The 22,067-nt window shown below is 35.7% G+C and overlaps 1 protein-coding gene across 1 annotated transcript; it reads left to right on the top strand.

Annotated features, from left to right (window-relative positions):
* Positions 1-11,487: 11,487 nt before the first annotated feature.
* On the top strand, positions 11,488-12,432 carry LOC122117748 (olfactory receptor 478-like). The gene has a single exon (XM_042691550.1). It carries the CDS (start codon positions 11,488-11,490, stop codon positions 12,430-12,432), a length of 945 nt encoding a protein of 314 aa, XP_042547484.1.
* Positions 12,433-22,067: the final 9,635 nt, after the last annotated feature.

The raw sequence follows: 22,067 nt of genomic DNA, 5'->3' as shown, positions 1-22,067 counted from the left end.
GGGCTTAACACATGATCCAGTCCTTCGAGTCATCCTCTTCAACATCACCTGGTGACCATATCTGGCAATCTCTGCACAGTTCTCCTTATAAGACTTTCTTCTCTGGTCCACCATCCCATGCATTTTTTTCTCAGCCATTTCAACCTCTGTTACACCCAACATGCTCGTTGATTTCATAGTGGACAAAAATACCATCTCTTATCATGGATGTGCCTTCTAGCTTGGCTCAGCCGCTCTCTTTGGGGCAACTTGAATGCTTCTTTCTGGCTGCCATGGCTTATGACCTCTTCATGGCCATCTGTAAACCCACTGCTGTATTCAACCAAAATGTCCACCCAAGTCTGTGTCCAGTTAATCATGGTGGCTTGTAGGTGGTTTTCTTAACGGTTGCACTTTTACAATTTGCTTCCATCTTTTACTTTTCTGTGGACCCAATTGAATTAGTTTTACTCTCCCTGTGTTCTCACAGGTGTTGCATCAAGCATTGTTTTCATCTTGAATCTGTTCATAGTCATCATAACCATGTTATACATCCCACCTCAGTGCAGGCGCTCTGTACTTTGGGGCCACTACATTTATTTATATGTTGCCAAAGGCTATGTACTCCACTGACCAGAACAAGGTGATATCTGTGTTCTACATGGTGGTGATCCCCATATTGAACCCCCTCATCTCCAGTCTCAATAACAAGGATATGAGAGAGGCACTAACAAGGCACATGGGTAGAAAAATATTTTCTTAGTATTTGTTAGTTCATAATACTTTATAGAGTGATTATCTCCTATTCAAATGATAGTAGAAGGTAATTCTCTGTTTCCAATATCTAATAATAGAATTCTGGTGTAGACTACTTAAGTAAATATGGAGGGTGAATTTTCAGATATTAACTGGTATGTCACAGGTTAATTATGAGTTTCTTTTAATAAACTTAATTTATACTTTAGAATAATATGTTTCCATAAAATATTTTAAAGTAAATTTAATCATTATATTTAAAGCATCTGTGCTACAAATTAATGTTGCTTTTAATATAAATCATTACAAGTATGTGATTTTTCTTCAGTAACTCATCCTGAAAAATGACTGGTAAGTATAATTATGATGGGTATAATTATCAAAATCAAAAATTAGACATGTTTTAATGCAGGAAGATTATCTGCTTGGCTAGAAAGACCAGAATGGGTTGGGCTATCTCACTGCTGTGTGAGAAGATCCCCCTGTTGTCTTCTGCAGCCTACTGCTGTATTCAACCAAAAAGTTCACAGGGATCTGTGTCTAGCAGCTCCTTCCTATTGGATTATGCAGGTGGTGTTCTCAATAATTGCTCTTTCTCCATGTGCGTCTATACTTTACTCTTCTGTGATTTTCTTCTTTATTTGACTTCTTCTGATGTCAGTGTCCTCACAAATTTTGCTCATTGTTTGTTTTCCTCATCATTATGGATATAGTGTTGATATCTCCAGCTTCAATACCCATAGTCTACTTACTTTGGGTTAACTACTGTACCTATACAATTCTTGACACTCTAGGTCTACCATAAGTAGTAGGAATATTCCAACATTAGGTTTAGTATCATCAGGAGAGACAAAATATTGAAATAGCAAAAACAATTTTGATAAACAGAATAAAATGCAAGAAATTACTATATTCTATCTTGAGATTTTTATATAGCTACAGTAATTAAAACTATTTGATATGCATGAAGAGATAGGCACATAATCAAACAGGACAGAAAAGAGAATCCAGATAAATATACTGCATGACGATTTCATCATGAAAAAATCCACAAAATATACAATTAGCCTTTTAAATGATTTGAAACTTTACAATACAGCTTTCATATAGCACATTCACAAGATCGTAGAAATGTCATCCATGTCTAATTTAAGAACTTTTAAATTTCATTGTAAAGATGCTGTACAGAGAAGTTACAGTTACATGAGTACGGCCATGAGTACATTACTTGTCCATCATTGTTACCCCCTCCCTTCCTTGTTGTTGTCCCACTATCCCTTCCCCCCCCCACCTCTCACTCTCTTCTTCCCCCATCTCCCCCCACCATGTTGTAAAGTTCGTTTCCAATATACAGTCCTGTGGGTATCCTTGTTGCAATTGGTCATCCTGTGTCCTTGTTTCAGCATTTGGTTATTTCCCCTTCCCCTCCCAGATTAGACATATGCATACACAAGTTGCAGGGTATCAAAATCAAGTACAGTGACAAGAGGGGATATGCCATAAGGGAAAGAACACACAAAGGAAACAACAACAACAATAAAAAATCACATGGTACATTTAAAACAGTAACAATAAAGACAGACCTCTTGTGTCCATATCTTGGGGTTCATTTCACTTAGTATCATCTTGTATGGTCATTTGTACATGGATTTTGAATTTTTCAGCTCCTCTGATAAGATTATACTATATGTATACTAATTATTGCAAATAAGGGAAACCATGGGCCCTAAATTTCTTTGGGACTGGTTTACTTCTACCTCTCACCAAGTAGAATGGCTATAATAAAAAAACTAATAATGACAGATGCTGGAGAAGATGTGGCCCAAAGGGAACCTTACTGCATTGTTGGTGGGAGTGTAAACTTGTTCAACCACTCTTGAAATCAGTATGGTGGTTCTTCAAAAGATTCCACATAGAGCTCCCTTATAGCCCAGCAGTCCCCTTTTGGGCTTTACCCAAATGATCACAAACAAGACCATACTAAAGCTACCAGCACAACTATGCTTATTGCAGCATTATTTACCATAGCTAAGATATGGAATCAACCCAGATGTCCCTCAGTAGATTAATGGATCAAGAAAATGTGACACACACACACACACACACACACACACACACACACACACACACACACACACACACAATGCCTATATCAGAAAGAATGACATCGGCCCATTTCCATTTCCTAATGGAAAGACTTGGAAAAAATTATATTAAGTGAAGTAAGCCAGGCCCAAAGAAACAGACATCCTATGGTTTCCCTTATTTGCTATAACTAGTATATGTCTGGGACAAGCAGAAAAAGTTCAAAAGCAATGTACATATGACCAGATAAAATGATGTTAAGCGAAATGAACTGCAAAATAGGGACACAAGTGGTTTTTTTCTTTCTTGCTATTGTTCCTAATGTATTTATAAAGTACCATGTGATTTTTTTTTTGTTTCTTTGTATGTTCCTCCCCACAGTATAACCCCTGTTTTCACTGTATTTGATGTCAGTGCCCTGCATCTTGTATATACACTTCTCTAGCTTGGAGAAGTAAAGGGATGAAACAAAATGCTTAAACAGGGATACAGGTTCACAATGTAGTGTACAAGACACTACATTGAAAAATGACCTTTACAATTTAGGTGGGGAGGGGAGGAGGGGGGAAGGGCAGAGTGTAGTTGTGGAGGTGGGAGGGAAGTGATGGTAGGGGTAAAACAAAGAAGGAGGTAACAATGCTTCATAGGAAGTGTACTCATTACCTTACTCATGTAACTGTAACACCTCTGTACAGTATTTTTACAATATAAAATGTATTTTTTAAAAGACTACACATAGAGCTCCTCTATGACCCAGCAATCCCACTTCTGGGCATTTACCCAAATGATTACAAACAAGGCCACACTAAAGCTACCAGCACAAACTATGTTTATTGCAGCGTTATTCACCATATCTAAGATATGGAACCAATCCAGATGCCCCTCAGTAGATGAGTGAATGAAGAAAATGTGATATATATATATATATATATATATATATATATATATATATATAGTGGAATTCTATGCTTCCATCAGAAAAAATGACACCGCCCCATTTGTTAGGAAATGGAAAGAATTGGAAGAACATTTTAAAAACTCATACAAGAAACTCCATACCCACCACTTCCATCCCCCCCCTTGGCTTCTGGAAACACTAATCACAGTTCTGTGTTCTTGGCTTTGCCTACTCTGGATAATTTGTGTGAATAAAGCATTACCTTTTGCATTTATTTCCTTTTATTTAGCATAACATTTTAAAGACTTTTTTAATGCATGTTTATTCTTATTGCAAATGTGATATACAGACTTTACTGTTATATAAGTCAGACAAAGAGTACATTTCCTTCTTTAAAATATTACCATTTCACTTGCTCTGTCCCAGTTTTCCCTCCCATCCCCACCCACAAGTTGTATAGTTCATTTTCAACACAGTGTCAAGTGAGTACCACTGCTGTATTTATTCACCCTTTGTCTCCATTTCGGTTTTCTCCATTTACCCTCCCCAAACAGATAAACAAACAAGACAAAGGAAAAGAAAACAAAAACAGCAAAAAAGAAAACTCTTGCTTCCATTTCCTGGAGTTTATTTTGATTAATATTATTTTATATGATCAGATGCACATAGGCATTGCACCTTCGTATTTTTTTTCTTTTGAAAATATCCTCCTTTGGTCTCATTGTGTGTGAGTGCCTAGAGAATAATTTATTATTTCCCAGTATCTTTTTTACCATCCATATTGTTAACTTGTAGATTTATAGAAACATTCTAGCCATCACAAATGAAAGGAACCATGCAAACAATGTTAATTTGGGTTTGCCTTACATTACTTAATAGAATTTTTCCAAATCTTTATAATTACTTATGGATGGAAAAATATAATTTTTCTGATGGAAGCATAGAATTCCATTGTGTATATATAGCACATTTTATTGATCACTCATCCACTGAGGGCATCTGGGTTGATTACCTACCTTGGTTATAGTAAACTATGCTGCAATGAACATGGTTGTGCTGATAGTGTTAGCATGGCTTTGTTTCTGGTCTATTAGATAAATGCCCAGGAAAGGAATTTTCTATTTTTTGCTAAGAATTTGTGTGTCTGTGTACAGATGAAATGTATTTTTCCTTTAATACCCTCCATCAGGTTTTTATTTTATTCTATTACTTCACATAATCAACTTTGAAGTATTTCCTCCTCCAGTTCTTCTAAGAGATTATGAAGAACTGATGTTACTGCCTCTTTAAACTTTTAATAAAATAATCTAGTGAAACCATTTAGGCACCTTTCTTGGTAATTTTATTATAAATTCATATATGTAAGAGACAACTTTTAAATAACATATTTCTTATTGTCTAAATTACAGTAGCTTTTGTTTTTTTTATAAAAATTGGATCATCGTAGCTAGGAAACATGTATACAAGTATATATGGATATAAATACACAACAAATATCATACTTATATAACATACTACACAAATATATGTATAAAACATTTATTATTGGTGTGCCTATTTGATGAAGTGAGTCTTTTATCATTACATGATATTTTTATCATAAGGTGTAGGCTCTGAAATATACTTTATAAAATGGCATAAACATAGTAATGCTTCTGAAGCTAATTTTCTTTACATAAATGTCTGTATAATTTACATTTTTCTACTTTGATTATTAAATGAACATATATACATGAGGAACCAGGTATATTTAGGAGAGGGTTGGGGTTAGAGGAGATGAAGAAGGATGGTAGAAGACATGAAATTGATCAAGATGCATTGTACTCATAAACTGACATGTTGAATTAAAACTCCTTTGTACAAATACTCAGTGATAATAAAAAGATATTTAAAAAATCCAATGCCTGCTACAAGAAAACTGGAAAAGGGTGGCCTTCACAAAACAGAAAATCCTACAGCCACTTTTCAGACAACCTGTAATGCTCCAAGGCCCAAAGTCCTGGACAATGAGAGAGTGACTTCCATCCATCCTTGTTCCCAAGCACATGAATGGCTAGTGTCCGAAGCATACACTGGGAAATCACTGCCTCTTCTCTCCATCTGTCCTCATCCAAAAGTCAGCAGTTTCTGCTCATTCTCCATCCTAAGTTTTCTTGAATATTTTTATTATCTTTAAGTGGTTGTTCAAAGGAGGATATTATGTATACAACACATCTTTATGGCTGTGGCTCCTTTCAACATTCTCACTCAGGCCTCACAACCCATACCTTCCCTCACTTCTCTTAAATTTTAAGTTGGAATTTTCTTTTTACTTTTTAGTTTAGATTTTCTCCTGAAATATATGTGTGTGTGTGTGTGCGTGTGTGTATGATATCAACACTTATGACTGGGTCCATATTCTCATTGAAGATAATAAAGTAGGTCAGACAACAAAAATGTTAGCAATGTTTTTCTTGCAGTGAGATTATCTATGTGCACCCTAGCAGATTACGTTGGGTATTTGGCTTCCATGGCCTATGATCACTTTGTAGCAATCTTCACACAAACTCACTGCAGAAAACTGGGGGGAAAAGGTGATCTTGACCACATTTCAGACAAGCACTAAATAGTACACTTCCCTTCAAAAGGTCTCACTGGAGCAGACTAAGAGTGATCCTCATCCATCCTCCTCCCATGCACCTGTTTTGCTAGGGTCAGAAGCAGACACTGGGAATTGACTGTTCCTTCTCTCCAGTCACTCCTCATCCAACCATCGGTAGTTTCTCCTCATTTCTCATTATAATTTTTTAATAATTTTTTTGGGTCCGGTCGTGGGGCCTGAACTCTGGTCCTGGGCGCTGTCCATCAGCTCTTCAGCTCAAGGCTAGCGCTCTACTCTACCACTTGAGCCACAGCGCCATTTCTGGCTTTTTTCTTTTTGCTTATGTGGTGCTGAGGAATCGAACCCAGGGCCTCAGGCATGCAAGGCAAGCGCTCTACCACTGAGCCACCTTCCCAGCCCCTCATTATAATTTTTTAAAACAAACTTTTGCTTTACTAAAAGTGACTCAAATACTCTTCCTCTCTTCTATATTTGTGTTGTTTCCTACACAGGTACCCATAAAGTTACGCTTACCTTGTTAAGGATTCCAGTACATCTGGTTTTCTTCATTTCATGAAATCTTTCACATGTTTTTCTGGATAAAGTACATCCCAGTGGGACTTACAGTTTGTCTACAGTATTTTTATTTGACAGCCTCTGTTAACACTTGTTCCTCTACACAGTGTCGTTATACAATAATGGCTAAACTATGGGGCTTTTCCTTTGTGCTTTCTGATCCTCATTTTACTTATGGCTGGCACAAATGCATCACTTCTACAGAAGTACATGCAGTTTTTGTACCATGTAATATATGCTTAACCATAAAACACTGGTTATTGTAGGAGTACTAGAGTGACACTAAATAAATGCTCAGTAAACCCTTACATTGAACTGCTCCCAAGTGCACTGCAGAAGTTTCTCTTAGATTCATTTTTTAAGGTAAAAGAATCTTAAGTGTTGGAGGAGGGCTTTCCAAGGTCTCCGATTTTCTGTGTGACCATAGCTCTGCTCTTCATTTATAACAAGTGTGCCCTACATTCAGGACACAAAGGTTAAAGCTCAGATATCTATGCTCAGACTGTTAGGAATGCTATGTGGTTTTGAGTACAAGTATGTGGCATGTCTTTTCTAATATGATTTTTTAATTTTAGTTTTGATGTTTCCTTTTTTAATACATAACATTAAAATAAGAGATATTCAAAGAAGAATTGTGTCTCTAAAACATTATTTAATCACTCATGTGCTATAATTTATCCTTGTTATCATTCAGGTATTGTTCTGCTTTCTCACCTTAAAGTGGAATCAGATTTTTAGATTTTCTACAATTCACTTACTGACATACTACAAATAATTCTCCTTTGTGAAAAACAAAAACACATACAAACATTTTCTTGTGCCTCTCAACCTTTATTCTGGACCACCATTCCACTGGGTGAAGGAAAGTAGACTGTAAATCTTGCTTACTGGAGCTATTCAGAGTTGACTCCATACCTGCTTGAGCTGGGATTGTCTGGATCCCAACATAGCTCTCTTTCTTGTCACAACTCATAAGACAATTCAAGCTGTAGCAAAGAATTAAAGTCAAATGATAAAAATTTCTTGAGATAGAAATAGAGAATATTTTTTTGAGAATAGGCAAACTTTTTGCCTTGGCACATGATTCAAATCATACTTATGAGGTTCTCAACTTCTCTAACGATTCTATACATGTGAAGCCAATATTTGGTGTCCTTAAATAGGTCTTTTCTTCTAATTGATTGTGACCATTTTCCTTTTGTTTCCAATCACTTGCTCCAGTAATCGCATTGTCCATCATTGAATATGTTCACCTGTATATTGTGTGTAAATTCAAGGGTTTTATTTGTTGCTTGTCTTTGTCTTCATTTGATGGCTTCTGCTTGCCTTATTTTCTGCCTGGCAACTCCAGGAAAACACTGACTGCTAGAAATGAATGAGACTAGGCCTTGCTTTTCTTAAACTTAGTGGGGAGAATATTTAACGTTTTACTTCTAACCAATTTATTTCAGTTAACATAATGTCCCCTAACTTCATCTGTGTTGCTAGAAATAACAGAATTTCTTCCTTTTAACAGGTTGAATGCTAAGTAATGTATGTGAGTTTTTGTGTGTATCTCTCTGTGTGTATTTGTCTGTATATATCTGTTTTAATATTCAAGTCTTTCAAATTCTAGCTGATATTCTTAAAAGTCCCTCTTACAAGAACTCAATATAATCACAACTTTTCACTCAGCTACCATTTAAACATTTGATTTTTGATTTTTGTTTTGTCTTGCCTCTTTTCCCACTTGGGTTTCATCTCCCCTGAAATTCCTTTGCATTTAAGTACCACCAAAATTTCAGTTGGTCATCTCTTCCCAAGAACTGTCCTCTGACCCTTCAAATCATCACAGTTTCATCTTTCTATTCCTTTTAAATGGGACATTGGACATAGTTAGCTAGGAAATCATTGGAAAGATTGAAGATGATAAAGCATGTGAAAGGGAAACACAGTGCTTGGCAGATTAAGCTATTAATGAAAGTTGGTTAGTTCTATCCCTGATCTACCACATGTATCATGGGAACATAAGACCATGAAGTAAAAGTTTCTAAAATTACAGCTTGAAAATGAGTTAGAGTGACTCTTCAGGTTATAGGAAATCATCATGCATTCATATTCCATTAAATCATACAAGATGCAAACCAGTGGCTACCATAATAATAAGTCTCATATAGAAGTCATCCAATACACTTTTTACTCACAATACTCGATACAATTTCCAAACTTACATTTTATATCTTTGGTTATAAAAATCACATATATGTTATAAATAATTATCTAAAATTCAAGTTTACATATTAGCTCTCCTACATTCTCAACGTAGCTAGTGGAGTTGTCTTACAGCTATTACTGTAAAGTACCAATATCACAAACAGATGTTGAGAAGATGTGTTGTATTTCAACTTAGTATTCTTTACACTGATATACCTAAGTTAAGTAAGGTCATGTATTTAGCTATGAGAAAATTGTAATATTGTACTCCAAATCATTATGAAAGGAAAGTGATTAATATTGTATTATTGTACTCCAAATCATTATGAAAGGAAAGTGATTAATACATGAAGAAGAAAGAAATTACACTTGAGGATTGGCAAAGTCCTTGAAAATTACTTTTGTTTATATGAAATCAACAGCTCATTATCCACTAGAGAATATAACAATCACTGGTATATTTGAATGCTCATGTGAATCTTTAGTCTTCTGATGCTTATCACTTCAGTCAAATAATAAAAGGCAGAGGAGCTATTATATAGTCAAAATACCTCTGTGTTTTTCTACTGTAAGATGAGTGAATTCTTATTTCAAGAGGTACGGTTGCTTTCTGTGAGTATAGCTGTCTTTTCAGTTTCCTCTTGTACCAGAGGGAAAAAATAACAATATGAAAATTTATCTAATATATGCGCCCTAACTGGTCAAATCAATCTATCTACTACCAAAAAAACCAACAACACTTTAGCTGAAATAACTTAAATTTTATAGGAAAATTCATGGAAACAAATACGCATAATTCAGTTTTCCACTAATCCTTATGCATCCACTTGTTTGACCAGAATCTCAGATAGTATTTAATATACCTAAATTTACCCTTCAGCCTCATGCTAATACATTCACAAGTTTTCAAAGGCATTTAGTGGTTAAACTCTGTAAACTTACTATGTCTATTGGTTGAATTCTCTCCTACTACAGAAATGGTTTTCACAGTCAATGCTACGCTACTCCATTAGAAAGTATTTTTGCATTTAGAAAATAGATCTTGTTAGAGAAAATGAACCTTAACATTCAAGTTCTAAATATCACTCACATAATATTTTGCAGAATAATTAGGTTGGCATTTCAGATGATATGAGAAAGCAAATGAAATATTAAAAATACCTCATAAATTTACAATTAGTAACTTCATGTATAACTTTAATATGAATTCCTTTCTATTTCTTCCATTCCTATTAAGAGAATATATTTCTTATTTTAATAATTGGTGTTTTTCAACATAGAGTCTTGTGAGTATCACTGTTGCAATGGTTCTCCCGAAGGGAAACAAGAAGAAAATGAAGGAGAGGGTAACACTGTTTGAGAAGAAATGTACTAATTGACTTTCTTATGTTACTGTAACTCCTCTGTACATCACTTTTTTTTTTATCAGTTATGGGATTTGAACTCTAGGCCTGGGTGTTGTCCCTCAACTCTTCAGCTCAAAGCTAGTGTTCTACCACTTGAGCCACGGTGCCACTTCTGGTGTTCTGAGTCATTTGTTGGAGATAAGAGTCTCAAGGACTTTGCTGCCTGGGCTGGCTTTGAAAAACAGTCCTCAGATCTCAGCCTCCTAAGTAGCTAGGATTGCAGGCATGAGCCACCAGTACCCGGCTCTCTACATCTTTATAATTTTAAAAAATGGTCTTCAAACAAGACCTATTGTTACTGATAGACTTGTAAACTATGTAGCTAAGGAAGCACTTCTTTTATAAATGAAAAGACAGTTGAAAAACAAACCCCATATCCTTGGTTTACATATGTGTTCACTTTCATTATAATGCTTATTTATGTCCTTGCAACTAGTATTTCAATTACATTATGGTTACTGAAGTAACAGGCTGAGTGCAACCTGCCTGAGTTTCATATGCTGCTTCTAGTACTTTCTATGAAACCTTAGAGAAGCTGCTTAACATTTGTTCAATTATAAAATGGAAATCTAAAAATACTTAAGAAACACTTTCATGAAAAATAAAAAGAACTATAGCCAACATTTTAAATCCTCTGGTGTTAACTTAGTAAATGATCCAGTCATTACTACAAATTTTTTATTAACACCTTTAAATCTATTCTGTTAAGTATAATAAAACTTTTTGTCATTTAAATAATTCTCTTATTTTTAAATCTTATGATTAAAGCTCTGTATATGCATCGTAGCACATATAGAGGGCTAAAGAGATGCTATTTGAAGCTAATTTTAATATTTCTACTTTTAAAATATTTTAAAAATAGACTCATTAGGTATGAAAGCATAGGCTGAAACTCCAGGTTAAAAGTGTAACTATTATATTTGCTTGTGCTAATCAAAATGTAGCTGCATATTTATGGCACATTCATATCAGCTTTTCATCACAGCTGTGTCTGGCAGCAGCTCCTCAGTCTGATGGATTCCCTGGTGGATGGGAACCACACTGCAGTGACAGAGTTCATTCTACTGGGCTTAACACAAGATCCAGTCCTTCGAGTCATCCTCTTCATCATCATCCTGTGCATCTACCTGGTGACTGTATCTGGCAATCTCTGCACAATTCTCCTTATCAGACTTTCTTCTCTGGTCCATCATCCCATGTACTTTTTTCTCAGCCATTTAGCCTTTGTTGACATAATCTTGTCATCTTCTATAACACCCAACATGCTGGTTACTTTCCTAGTGGACAAAAATACCATCTCTTACCATGGATGTGCCTTCCAGCTTGGTTTTTCTGCTCTCTTTGGGACAGCTGAGTATTTCCTTCTGGCTGCAATGGCTTATGATCGCTTCATGGCCATCTGTAACCCACTGTTGTATTCAACCAAAATGTCCACCCGAGTCTGTGTCCAGTTAATCATGGTGACTTATGTAGGTGGTTTAATCAATGGATGCACTCTCTATCTTGATGTCTATGTTTTACCTCTCTGTGGACCCAATAGAGTCAATCATTTCTTCTGTGACTTTGCTCCTTTAGTTGAACTGTCCTGTTCTGATGTCAGTGTCATTACAGTTGTTGCCTCAAGTATTGTTGGCTCCTTGATTCTGTTCACAGGGTTGGTCGTAGTCTTTTCATACGTGTACATCGTCATCACCATCCTGAAGATGCGCTCCACTGAGGGCCGCCACAAGGCCTTCTCCACCTGCAGCTCCCACCTCAGTGCAGTCACTCTGTACTATGGGACCACTACATTCATTTATGTGATGCCAAAGTCCATGTACTCCACTGACCAGAACAAGGTGATATCTGTGTTCTACGTGGTTGTGATCCCCATGTTGAACCCACTCATCTACACTCTCAGGAACAAGGATATTAAGGAGGCCCTGAAAAAACAGGTGGGCAGAAAAATATTTTCTTAGTTTTGTTAGTTCATCATATTTCATATTGTGAAAACATTTTATTCAAATGATAGTAAAAGGTAATTCTCTGTTTCCAGTGTTTAAAAACTAAATTCTGGTGTAGACCATTTTAGTAAATGTGTAGGGTAAAATTTCAGAAATTAACTAGTGTATCACAGGCTAATAATGATTTACCTTTATCAAATTTAATTTATAATTAAGAACAACACATTGAAGTACTTTGTACTATAAAGTAATGTCGCTGAAGACATAAATCTTTAAGAATGTGTGCTTTTTCAACAGTACATCATTCTGAGAAATGAGTGATAATTCTCTTTATGATTGGCTGTGCATTGTTAGTCAATGACAAAATGACAAAATTATTTACATGATTTTGTGTGTTAAGTTTATCTGCTGGTCTGGAAACAACAGCTTGGGTTCAGTTATCTTACTTCCACAGCATAAGATCCCTTTGTTGCCATCTGCAACCTACTACATTCAACCAAAATATTCATACAGGACATGTAAGAGGTGTTGAATAAATCACATCATTAAAATTTGTGTCTCTCTCTTTTCCACTTGCTCCATAGATAGATATGTGTATATTTTGAACCTCTGTTTCTACAGTGTAAGGAACAAAGTTATTAAGGAGACTTTGAAGAGACAGGTTGGTAGAGGAATATTTTCTTAGTGACATCTGTATTTTCTTGGAATTCCTTTAGTACTAATATTCTAAAACTATAATAATAAAAGGAAACACTCTGTCACACTGTCTGTGGTCGAAAGGTATCTACTGATAAATAGTGAGCCAGGGTTGAGGTTTTATTAAGTCAGAGGGTGACTTTTCATATAGCAAGAAAGAAATTATAGCTTCATAAGGAGAGCAGATAGATGAATGTAATTATAGTTAAGGTTAACACACTTGTTGTAAAAATAATATACTGAAAATCATTTTCAGCTATATATAGTATATTACACACAGAGTACTAAACTCATGGTTTCAGCTCATGTTTGAGGATAGGTATATATTACTTGAATCAGTAAGCCTGTACTTCTTTGCTTAGTTACTTTGAGATAGGGTGACCCATCATGCTTGGGGCAACATGGACTACAATTTTTTGTTTTTGTTTTTTTTACTTCCCCATGTCACTGAGATGACCAGTACCTGCTATCATGCCCAGTCACTGGTCAAAGTTGACATCTACGACTGCTTTCCATCTAATCTAGTCCCCTCCCATGCAGTGTATCATAAAATATTTGTGATGTGGTAGTTGCAAGAAATTGAGATATTAAAAATAGAAATCTCAGAAGTAGTGTTGTGAGTGAAGTGGTAGAGCATTAGCTTGGAGCACAGAGAGGCTCAGGGAAAACACCCATGCTCTGAGTTCAAGGCCCAAGACTAGCAATCTATCTATCTATCTATACTTTTTTTTTTTTTGTCGGTCGTAGGGCTTGAACTCTGGGCCTGGGCGCTGTCCCTCAGCTCTTCAGCTCAAGGCGAGCACTCTACCACTTGAGCTACAGCGCCACTTCCTATACTTTTTTCAACAACAGATTCTCCTGAAATACATATGATACCAGTAGTTATGATTGGGTATATATTCTCTGTGAAAATGATGAAGGAGATCAGACAATCAAAATGTTGGCAATACTAAGAACTAAGATTAGTGCAAGAACTAAGATTAGTGCAATTTCATCCCTACAGATGAAGTTGAGTATCTGGCATCCATGGCCTATGATCACTTTGTAACAATCTTCACACAGCAAAGTGGAATAACGTTTATCTTCACAACAGAGAGCATCCTTGAGCCCTATTTCAGATAAGCACTAATGGAAAAATAGTACACTTTCTTCCCAAGGTCTTACTGGAGTAGACTAAACAGTGACCCTCATCTATCCTCCTTCCCATGAACATGTATGGCTAGGGTCAGAAGCAGACACTGGGGAAATGACTGTCCCTTCTCTCCAGTGCCTTCACATGTAAAGATCAGAAGTTTCTGCTCATCCTCCTTCCTGATTTTTGAATATTTTTATTATCTTTAAGTAGTTGTACAAAGGATTTATTAATATAATGCATCTGCATGACTGTCACTTCTTTTAACATTCTCATCCAGGTATCACAACCACACCTTCCCTCACTTTTCTTACATTTAAGATTATGTATTGAATTTTGATGTCATTTAGCAATGTAGTTTATGTATATAATTAATCTTGAGCAAATGGGAGAAGCTTCCATTCTCCTGGATTAGAAGGATGAACATGGTAAAAATGGCAATATTCCTTAAAGCTATCTACAAATTCAATATAATATCCATCAAAATCCAAACAACATTTTTCACTGGCATAGAGAAAGCACAAAAAATCATATGAAATAATAAAAGACACCAAATAGCAAGAACAATTCTTAGCAGGAAGAACAGTATTGGATGAAGTTCAATACCAAATTTCAAACTCTATTACAAAGACACAGTCATAAAAACAAATCAGCACTGGCACAAGACTAGAACTCAAGACCTATGCCATAGGATAGAAGAACCAGAAATGAACCCAGAGACCTATAGCCACCTAATATTTGATAAGGGAGCCAAAAGCACAGGATGAAAGAAAACCTCTTCAACAGATGGTGTTGGCAGAAAAGCGGCGCTAGATCCTTATATATACCCTTGCACCAGAATCAATTCCAAGTGGATCAAAAACTTCAATGTAGGGCAAATATCATTAAAATATTGCAGGATGGGGTAAGGGAAACCCTAGAACTACTAGGCATGGGTCAAGACTTCCTAAGTAAACTTCAAAAATCACAACAAATCAAAGAAAGACGGGATAAATGGGATTGTATCAAACTGAAGTTTCTGCATGACAAAGTTATGGCAAGCTAAATGGAAACCTCACAGAATGGGAGAGTTTTACTAGCTGTGCATCAGACAAGGGCCTCATATCTAAAATATACTTAGAATTCCAAAAATTAAACTCCCCAAAAGCATACCCTCAAGCAAACAACAACCGAATTAATAAATGGGCTAAAGACCTAACAGAGACTTCTCTGAAAAAGTAAGAATAGCCAATAGACACATGAAAAGATGTTTAACATCTCTGGCCATAAAAGAAATGCTAAGCAAAATAACATTGAGATTCCTTCTTGCCCCAGTTAGAATGTCCATCACCAAAAACTAATAATTACAGATGCTGGCAGGAAGTGGCCAAAAGGAAATGTTACTACACTGTTGGTGGAATGTAAACTGGTTTGAACCACACTTGAAAGCATTATGGAGGTTCCTCAAAAGACTAAACAAGGACCTCCCTTATGGTTCAGCAATTCTGTTCCTGGGCATTTATCCATTTGACCACAAACCAAGCCACACTAAAGCTACCAGCACAACCATTTTCATTGCAGTACTGTTAATTTTAGCCAAGATATAGAATCAATCCAGATGCCCCTCAGTGGATGAATGGATCAAGAAAATGTGGTATATATACACAATGGAATTCTATGTTTCCATCAGAAAAAGTGCCATTGCCCTAGTCATAGGAAATGGAAAGACTTGGAAAAAATTATATTAAGCCAAGTAAGGCAGACCTAAAGAAACATAGATTACATGTTTTCTTCCATTTGTTGTAACTAGAATATTCCTATAATTCTACAAGTAAACACAATGGATGGTAATAGACAAAACAATGCTCTTGGACATGATAAATTATACAGGACTCTAGACATTCACACAGTGAAACCAAAGTATTGTATTCTCAGGAAAGAATCACAGACTCAATAGCTATGTTCATATGATCATATAAAATGATGTTCATTGAAATGAACTCCAAGAAATGGAAACAAGAAATTTTTTGTTTGTTTTGGTATGTCATTATTTTCCTTTTCGGGGCGAGGAGTGATTTCATCATTTATGAATTCTGTATTTATAGAATTCAGGATACAAATTTAATTATTTTTAGTTAATAGGTTTACTACTTTTGAAATATTCTAATATTTTGTAGAAATGTTAGATGTATCTACTATTGATAGCATATCCTACCTATGGTGAATATCTTTATCTATCTCTATGTATACAGAGAGATCTACAATTGGAAAGATACTCACAGGATACCAATAATATGGTAATATATTGTGGAAAGACCCACATTTTTAGCATTTTACTAGTCTTTCCAGCAGACCATAAAAACTCTCAAGAGGTTCAGAGTGGGCTCTACTTGGGTCAAAGCTTTTAACTTTTAGGCTGAAGCTTTATTCAGCAGTGTATTATGTTGAAAATTATTTAGTTCTATAATATTACAATTAGAAAAGATTGTCATATTAGGAAAAGTATTCTGTTTGAATAAAAATTTTAATAATTATGTTTTAAACATTAGCCATAAGCTATTCAGTTGGTAAGTTGATATTTCAAATATTATGTGAAAATAATGGCACAATTGTGAATATTAAAATATTTAATGAATTTATAATATGTAACATTATTTGTAAATTTAAATTGGGTTTTTTTCTTTTTCCTAGTTCTATTAATATGTTTGTTTCTTATTCTTTTCCTAGTTCTATTCTTTCCTAGCTCTATTCCTAGTTCTTATTCTTTTCCTAGTTGTTTCTTATTCTTTTCAATAGTGACCTTATTTAATTGGTAGATATTTTGAACTATGTGATCAAAGAGGCACATGTTTTAGATATTAGCAGTTTTTTAGAATGATCAAAAGCTGACCTGTTAACATTCTATACATGAGAACTCAGCTACATTGTAGCTAATATTAATTCATTATAAATTTTTATTTGTACTATTGGCTAGTAAGGAAACTAAGTTCAACCTGCCTGACATTCTTATCCTGACTCCACTATATCCTTTGTAACTTTAGATATGTCACAACATTTTCAAGCTCAGTTTCCTCATGTATATAATGGAAATCAGATATGTAATTAAATTTTATGGAAGTTAAGTAGAATTATATAGGAAAATTTAAATCTTATAATGGTCACTTAGTAAGTATTCAATAAATCTTAGCTATTATTCAGATCTCCCTTACATAACTTTATCTAATACATTTCAAATATTTATGTTACATTTATTATTGTTTCCTATACTGTTTACATGTCTTATATATTTAAACAATTATCTTTAAAGATATACAGGTATATTTCATTATGTATTAGCAAGAAAAAGGTATATATTAGTCGAATAAAATAATGCTTCTGTAAAAGATTTTTTTTTTTTTTTGGGTCCGGTTGTGGGGCCTGAACTCTGGGCCTGGGTGCTGTCCCTCAGCTCTTCAGCTCAAGGCTAGCACTCTACCACTTGAGCCACAGCGCCACCTCTGGCTTTTTTCTTTTTGTTTATGTGGTGCTGAGGAATTGAACCCAGGGACTCAGGCATGCAAGGCAAGCGCTCTACCACTGAGCTACCTTCCCAGCCCCTGTAAAAGATTTTTTAAATTAGAGGCATTACACATAAGTATATAAGTTTTGGAACTCTAGAGTAAAAAATAATTTGTCTAATTTTAATGATGTACTTGCTTAAAATATCCTCAGGCATGTATTAATGACAATGGATCCAATATAATTGCAAATCTCTCATGCTATATTTTTATCACAGGCATTTTTGGGGACATAGCTTTATTGTATCATGGATTCCCTGGTTCATGAGAATCATACCACAGTGACAGAGTTCATCTTATTGGACCCAACACACGATCCAGTCCTTCAAGTCATCCTCTTCATCATTATCCTGTGACTGTACCTGGTAATCTCTGCACAATTCTTCTCATCAGTCTCCACTCAGCTCCACCACCCCATGTACATTTTTTCTGAGCAATCTGGCTTTTGCTGACATAGGCTTTTCATTTTCTGTCACACTGAATATGCTGGTTAACGTCTTGGTGGAAAGAAGCACAATCGTCTATATTGGATGTCACCCAGCTGGGTTCAACTGCTTTATTTGGGACAGTTGAGTGCTTTCTTCTGGCTGTCATGGCCTATGATAGCTTTGTGGCCACCTGTCACCCACTGCCTTATTCAACCAAAATGTCCACACAACTGTGTATGTCCAGTTGCTCATAGTGGCTTATGCTGGCTGGTTTCTTAATTTTTGCTCCTTTGCATTATCTTCTATAATTGAGTCTTCTGTGGACCAAACAGAGTCAATCATTTTTTCTGGATTTGGCTCCTGTACTTGAACTGTACTGTTCTGACATCAGTGTCCTTTCTGGTGTTCCCTCACTTACTGCTGGCTTTGTCATTTTGTCACAGTGATTGTCCTAGTCATCTCCTACATGTACATCCTCATCACCATCCTGAAGATGAGCTGCACTGAGGGCAGCCACAAGACCTTCTCCACCTGCACCTCCCACCTCAGTGTTGTCACTTTGTTCCATGGGGTACTTAGGTCCTTTACATGATGCCTAAGGATATGTTCTCCACTGATCAGAACAAGGGGATATCTGAGTCCTATACTGTAGTCATCCCCATGTTGAATCTCTATATCCACAGTGGCAGGAACAAAGATGTTAAGGAGGCACTGAAGAATCAGATTGGTAGGAAAATATTTTCTTGGTGACATCTGTTAGTTTCTTTAACCCATTTAATAGCCATATCCCCTATCTATAATAATAGAAGGAAATGGACTCTCAGTATTTGAACTGTATCTTTTGATAAATAATCAGCCATGGATGCAATTTGTCAAGGTAAAAGGTGAGCTATCATATACACCAAGAAATAAATCATAAGGTTATAATAAAATAGCATGAATGGACTTATGGTTAACAAAATCCTTATAAAAATAATATGCTAAAATTATTTTTCAGCCATACATGATACACATACAGAGTACTGGGATGTAAATTCACCCAATTTGAATTCATGTTTGCTAAACAGGTTCTATACTATTTAAACCAATGCAGTAGTCCCTTTTGTGCTTAGTTTTAAGATGACACATTATGCTTAGTCCTGCCTGGGTTACTATTCCTCATATTTTTGCTTCCCCCCATTACTGAGATGACAGGCACCAACCCCCATGCCCATCACTGGTCAAGGTTGAGTCTCAGAACTGCTTTTCCTTTGGTCTAATTTTGAACCACAATCCTCCAATCAGCCCATCCCAAATGGTGTTTTTAAAAATATATACACAATGGAATTCTATGCCTTCATCAGAAAGAATGGCATTGCTCCATTTGGTAGGAAATGGAAAGACTTGGAAAAAATTATATTAAGTGAAGTAAGCCAGGCCCAAAGAAACATAGGTCCCGTAGTTTCCCTTATTTGCAATAACTCGTGTATGGCTGAGTCAAGCAGAAAAGGTCAGATAAGTTGATGTTAGTGGAATGAACCCCAAGATAAGTATTCAAATGTTTTTTATTCCTTTCATGCAGTTGTTTTTATCATATTTATAAGATGATTTCTATGTTGCTTTGTATGTGCCGTCCCCACAGTATAACCCATACTTTCACTGTTTTTGATGTTGGTATAATTTGTGGAGGGGAAGGGAAAAAAACAAATCGTTTAACTAGGGATACAGGTGGACCCATTGCAACAATGAGATGTACAAGTTGTTATGTAGATAAACGAACTTTACAACTTTGGTGCGGGGGAGGGGGGAGCAGGGAGGATTGGGGGGGGCGGGGGGAGGATGGGAAGGGATGGGAAGGGGAAACAAAGGAGGAGGCTACAATGCTTGATAAGAAATGTCATTATCTTGCCCATGTAATTGTAACCCATCTGTACAGTATTTTCACAAAATTAAAAAAAAAAAGAAAAACGAACTTAACAACTTTGGTGGGGGGTAGGGGAGGATGGGGTGGGGGGAGGGGAGGAGTATAGGAAGGGATGGGAAGGGGAAACAACGAGGAGGCAACAATGCTTGATAAGAAATGTACTCATTATCTTACCCATGTAATTGTAACTCCTCCATACGGTATGCTCACAATAAAAAAATTAAAACAAAAAATATTTCTTATGTAGTTGTTGCTTGAAACTGTGATATTAAAATGATAAATCTCTAATTTTTCAAAAATAAATTCTCATGAAATATGTGTGATACCTATACGTTGGGGTACATATTCTGAGTGAAAATGGTGAAGTAATTCAGATAATAAAAAATTTAGCAAAGTTTTTCTTGCAGTGACATTACTTGTGGGAACTCCTACAGATTAAATCTGAGTATCTGGCATCTATAGCCTATGATCACTTTGTAGCAATCTTTACACAAACCCACTGCAGAAAACTGGAAAAAGGGTGATCTTGACAACAAAGAATATCAGTAGGCCACATTTCAGATAAGCACTAATGGAAAAGTATACACTTCCCTCCCCAAGGTCTTACTACAGTAGACTAAGAGTGGGATCCTCATCTATCCTCTTCCCATGCACCTGTTTGCCTAGGGGCAGAAGCAGACACTGAGGAATTGACAATTCCTTCTCTCCAGTCATTTCTCATCCAACCATCAGCACTTTCTCCTCATGCTCCCTCCTAGCTTCTTTAAAATAGGTTTTCCTTTACTCTTTACATTTTATAAAAGATGGCTCAAGTATTTACCCTCTTTCTCATGTATTTATATTATTTCCTAAACAGGAACCCATAGAATTACAGTTTACATTGCTGTTAAAATACCAGTACATCTGTTTTTATTCATTGCACACAGCCTTTCAGAAGTTCCTTTCTGAACAAAAGGTCTAACTTTATCTAAACTATTTCCAGTGAACACTTCTTCCTCTACAAAGTGTCATTCTACAATACTGGCTCAAAAATCAGACTTCCTTTGGGCCTTCTGATCCTCATTTTACTCATGGTAGGCTCAAGTGCATTACTTCTACAGGAATATATGCAAAGATTTTGTATAATATAGCATGTCATCAGTCTCACTGGTTATTATTTTAGTATAATACCAGGCAATAAATAAATGCCCAGTAAACCTTCACATTGAACTGCTCCCATCAGCACTAAGAACATACTCTTGGAATCTTCAACTTTGTAAGGTGTAAGATTCTTCACTGGAGGACAAGGTGGTCTTTCTGTGTGACTGTAGCTCTGCTCTCCAATTAATGACTAGTGGTTTATGCTCCTACAACAAAGAGTAAATTCAGATGCTCATGCTCAGCCTGTTAGGACTATTATGTGATTTTGAGTGTCAGTATATACAGGTCTTTCTCATATATTATTTATTGATTTTAGTTTTAATGTTTCCTTATTTAAGATACAGCATTAAAATTAGATATTCAAAACAGTGTCTGTACACCATCATTGAATCATTCATATACTACAATTTATCCTCACTAGCTTTCATATGTATATTCTCACCTTCAAAAGTATCTTATTTTAATTTTTTTACATTTTACTTAGTGGTATACCAGAAATCTCTTTTGTCAAACACACACACACACACACATACACACACACGATGTCTCCTGCTTCCCAGCCTAACTTTTGACATGATTCCACTGGGTGAAGGGGAATAGATTGTAAATCCTTCTTACTGTAGACATTAAGTATTGACTTAATACCTGCTTGCACTGGGATTGTCTGGATGCCAAGATATTTCTCTTTCTTATTACAACTCATAAAATATTCAAAATGCAGTAAAGATATAATTCAAATGATAAATTTTTCTTGAGATAAATGCTACAGAGAATATTTTCATTTGAGAATATGCAACAGGGTTTGGTTTTAGTAA

The sequence above is a fragment of the Dipodomys spectabilis genome, unplaced genomic scaffold, assembly GCF_019054845.1.
Source record: "Dipodomys spectabilis isolate Male_0828 unplaced genomic scaffold, ASM1905484v1 ptg000145l, whole genome shotgun sequence".
Lineage (NCBI taxonomy): Eukaryota > Metazoa > Chordata > Mammalia > Rodentia > Heteromyidae > Dipodomys > Dipodomys spectabilis.
This window is presented reverse-complemented; position numbering and strand designations above follow the sequence as displayed.